General features: G+C 35.8%; 1 protein-coding gene across 1 annotated transcript; it reads right to left on the bottom strand.

Annotated features, from left to right (window-relative positions):
- Nucleotides 1-300: 300 nt before the first annotated feature.
- LOC111395525 (cytochrome P450 CYP72A219-like) lies at nt 301-2,915 on the bottom strand. The gene is made up of 5 exons (XM_023021547.1): nt 2,528-2,915; nt 2,218-2,438; nt 1,816-2,060; nt 1,268-1,652; nt 301-910 (listed from the first exon to the last, which is right to left on the bottom strand). The coding sequence occupies exons 1-5, from the start codon at nt 2,799-2,801 to the stop codon at nt 485-487; spliced, it is 1,551 nt and encodes a 516-aa protein (XP_022877315.1). The 5' UTR covers nt 2,802-2,915; the 3' UTR covers nt 301-484.
- Between the last annotated feature and the right edge of the window lie 689 nt (nt 2,916-3,604).

The raw sequence follows: 3,604 nt of genomic DNA, 5'->3' as shown, positions 1-3,604 counted from the left end.
AAAAAGTACAGAGATATACACGTGTTATGCAAAATAAATCCTCTGAATTATTTCATATTCTTGAAAATTGTTTTTCCTCAAATTCATTCTCAATCATACATTTTATAGGATCCACAAGTTTTATCAACTTTTGCACAACACATTTTATCAACTTTCATTAATTCTACTAAAAACAAATTTTTATCCAAATCAAACGGGAGCTTAGAAACACACTCTCATTTCCCCCATCTTATTCGGTTGAACATATTGAATCACCGAATAATTCATTATTTCTTGTAGCCATCTCCTACTGGAATTGAGTGAAACAAAACATGGCTCCGTGTGTGGATCCTAGCAATTATTGTAACCACCTTGACTATTTCATTCTAAAATCTATCTTACAATGGATTAGATAGCATTAGACAGTCACAATATTGAAAAAAAAAATAGAAGAAGAAGAAATTTGATACACTTCATTATAAGTTTGATACACTACATAATCGGGCTATATCTTGTGCAGAATTAGGTGAGCGCCGTGCTCAGGTTGAAGAATTATAATTGTGCGAGGAGCATGCGTATAGGATGGAGAGAGCTCAAAAGAGAAGCGTTGTAGAATCATTGCCATTGCCATTTTCACCTGTATCATGGCGAAAGTTTGTCCAACACAAATTCGAGGTCCCCACCCAAAAGGGAAATATAAACCTTGTCTTTTTTGTGCCTTTGACACTCCTTCACTAAATCTCTCTGGTCTAAACTCCATTGCATCTTCTCCCCAGATTTCTTGGTCATGATGTAATAAGACTGTTGGTAATGTAAGCTGCGTCCCAGCTGGGAGCAATAATTTCCCCAATCTCGTGTCTTTTTGAACATTTCGATCAAGAGCAGCAAGTGGTGGATATAGTCTCAGGACTTCGTATAAAATCATGGTAACCTGCAATGAAGATCTCTTGAGTATATATTTGATATGTAATACAAATCATTCAAGAGAGAACTTTACAAAATGTTTAATACTGCCTAATACAATCTAATCCACATTTCCAAATATGTCATAAGAGTTGCAACCAGGGGAAGTACTACGAAGATGGTCTATCACAGGTATTTCTATCATATTTTACGTTTAATTAATGGATAATACTTACAATTTTGAGGTGATTTAATACTGCCTAATACTATCTAATCCACATTTCCAAATATGTCATAAGAGTTGCAAGCAGGGGAAGTACTACGAGGATGGTCTATCACAGGTGTTTCTATCGTATTTTACGTTTAATTAATGGATAATACTTACAATTTTGAGATGATTTAACCCATCAAAATCTGGTTTTTTACTACCAAATACTTGCAAGACTTCTTTTCTAGCACGCATCTGCCAGTCTGAATGTGTACTCAATAGAACCAGTGTCCAGACAAGCAAAACAGAAGTGGTCTCCTGTCCAGCAAAATAGAACAGCTTGCATTCTTCGACAACGTCATCTATGCTCATTCCAAAACTCTTGTTACCATGTTGTTCGATTTCTTGGAAATTTGATTCCAACAATATGCCCAATAAATCATCATTACTTGCTTCGCCGGCCTTCATTGCCTTCACCCTTCTATTGATAATATCTCTAATAGATGCTTGAACTTGCTTTTCAATAAATTTCATTCTTCTGTTTCTCTTAGTCGGCACAAACCTGTAGGCAAGAAATGGATCACTTCAGTGAGAAAAAATTATTCGTGTAAACTGATGACTTCATGAAAAAAAATAAAAAATAAAAAATAAAAGAAGAGTATTGGAAGTACTAAGTTTATGAGGTAGAAATTTCTTCAATACTAGTCAAAAATGTATTTTCTTACCTCCATCCAGGAACATAGATCGACTGGGAAGCCTTGATGATGTGTTCAGCCTGTTCTCTCTGAAGTTCGAATATCCTTCTTCCTTCTTGGTAGCTACTACCAAATGAGGTTCTTGAAATTGCATCACTGGTTAGATTTTGTAGATAAGGCCACACGTCCAAGTCACACGATCCTCCTGGAGAGAGACTCTGTTCCCATTTGCTCAAAATCTCATCACAACTCAAATAAAAAGCTGGCGTCATAAGCTGTAAGGACGAGGGGTGAAAAGCAATCCAGTCAGCATTAAGTGCTCTTTAGGTATGAAATCCTTTGTTTCTTAAGAAAGTACCACATCTTGAAATTTAGTAATTTTGACATTTGAGCACTTTTAAATAAGCGGTCTAAGGTAGGAAAAAAAAAAACCTTCAACTTCTCAAGATGGAAAGCAGGGTTGATGATTTTTCTGTGTTTGGCCCATTTTTCTTCTTCATAGCTCACTACACCTTGTGCAAGCAGCTTGGTCAATGGATTCATGCTTTTTGGCTTCTGGTAGATATATATCTTAGTTAGGACCTCCTTTGCGAGTTCTGTGTCCGTGATTATAATTGATGGTTTCGGCCCAAGCCATATAAAGGAATCAGTACCTGGAAGTTACGGCACTTTCAGTAAGGCGGATTAGACTCTATGAGACAGTATTAAACAAGAAAATTTGAACAGTCCAGATAAGCCATACCATATTCCTGAAGTGTTTTGATGAATAAGGGTATTACTCTTGGCTTGATATCATCTGAGATATTGATTGGCTTCGATTTGGCCTTTTGGATCATACTTATCATATCTTTCAGATCACCATAAAGGAATCGATACGAGTTTCCATTAAGACCTTGCTGTCTCAGACTTTTTTCCATCTTCTTGGGCTTAAACCAAACCCAATTCAGCACCCTCCATGTGTATATCAGTAACACAAAAGCACAGCACACACCAATTATGTAGTATATAATCTCCATGTCCACACCTACGATCACTGCCCAAGTCTTCCTCTAAACCCTTTCTTTACTTTTCGGATTATTTGCTATCTGTGTGTCTACTATTGTTTGTTGACTTCTAGAAGACTGTGTGTGTGTAATATATTGTGAGGTGATCAGTCGAAGAAGATAATTCTGCAAAAAATAGGATATTGAAACTTGAAGTTCCAATTAAAACAAGGGAAAATTGCAGTCGAGGTACCAAATCTTTTTTTTTATTAGCATACTTTGCCCAAACCTTCTGTTTGTGTCATCCACAATCCTAAACCTTTCAAAAATATGCACTTAGGGTCCAAATGAACAGTTTCCATCCGTTTGACTGTTAGTTGATCAAGGAAGGTGGATTTTGACTGATTTTGACCAAATTAAAATGGGTAAAATGGTAAATTTGCTATTTAGACATAAAATAATTTAAAAAACTAGAAATAAAAATAAAATAAAAAAGAGAGAAGAAATAAAAATTAAAAATCATCTTCTTCCTCATCTTAACCCTTGCACCCCGACACCCACCCTCCATCCAACCTAAACTAACCTACAGAAGATGGAATTGTCTCTTTCTCAGCAACATCATCAACCCCCATACTTCTTATATATCACACACCCCACTCCCCACTCTAAACCATAACAATCCATTCTTTTTAATTTCTTTCCACTTCTGTCAGTCAGAGAAAATTAGAATTTTTTGCAACTTTCAAATCTGACAATATTTGTAATAATACTCACAAACGAGAAGTATAGTTGAAAATCTTGAATCGGAGTTCCAATTGATTTTAAATCTCATCGAT

This window comes from Olea europaea, chromosome 6 (genome assembly GCF_002742605.1).
Source record: "Olea europaea var. sylvestris chromosome 6, O_europaea_v1, whole genome shotgun sequence".
In the NCBI taxonomy this organism is placed as follows: Eukaryota; Viridiplantae; Streptophyta; class Magnoliopsida; order Lamiales; family Oleaceae; genus Olea; species Olea europaea.
This window is presented reverse-complemented; position numbering and strand designations above follow the sequence as displayed.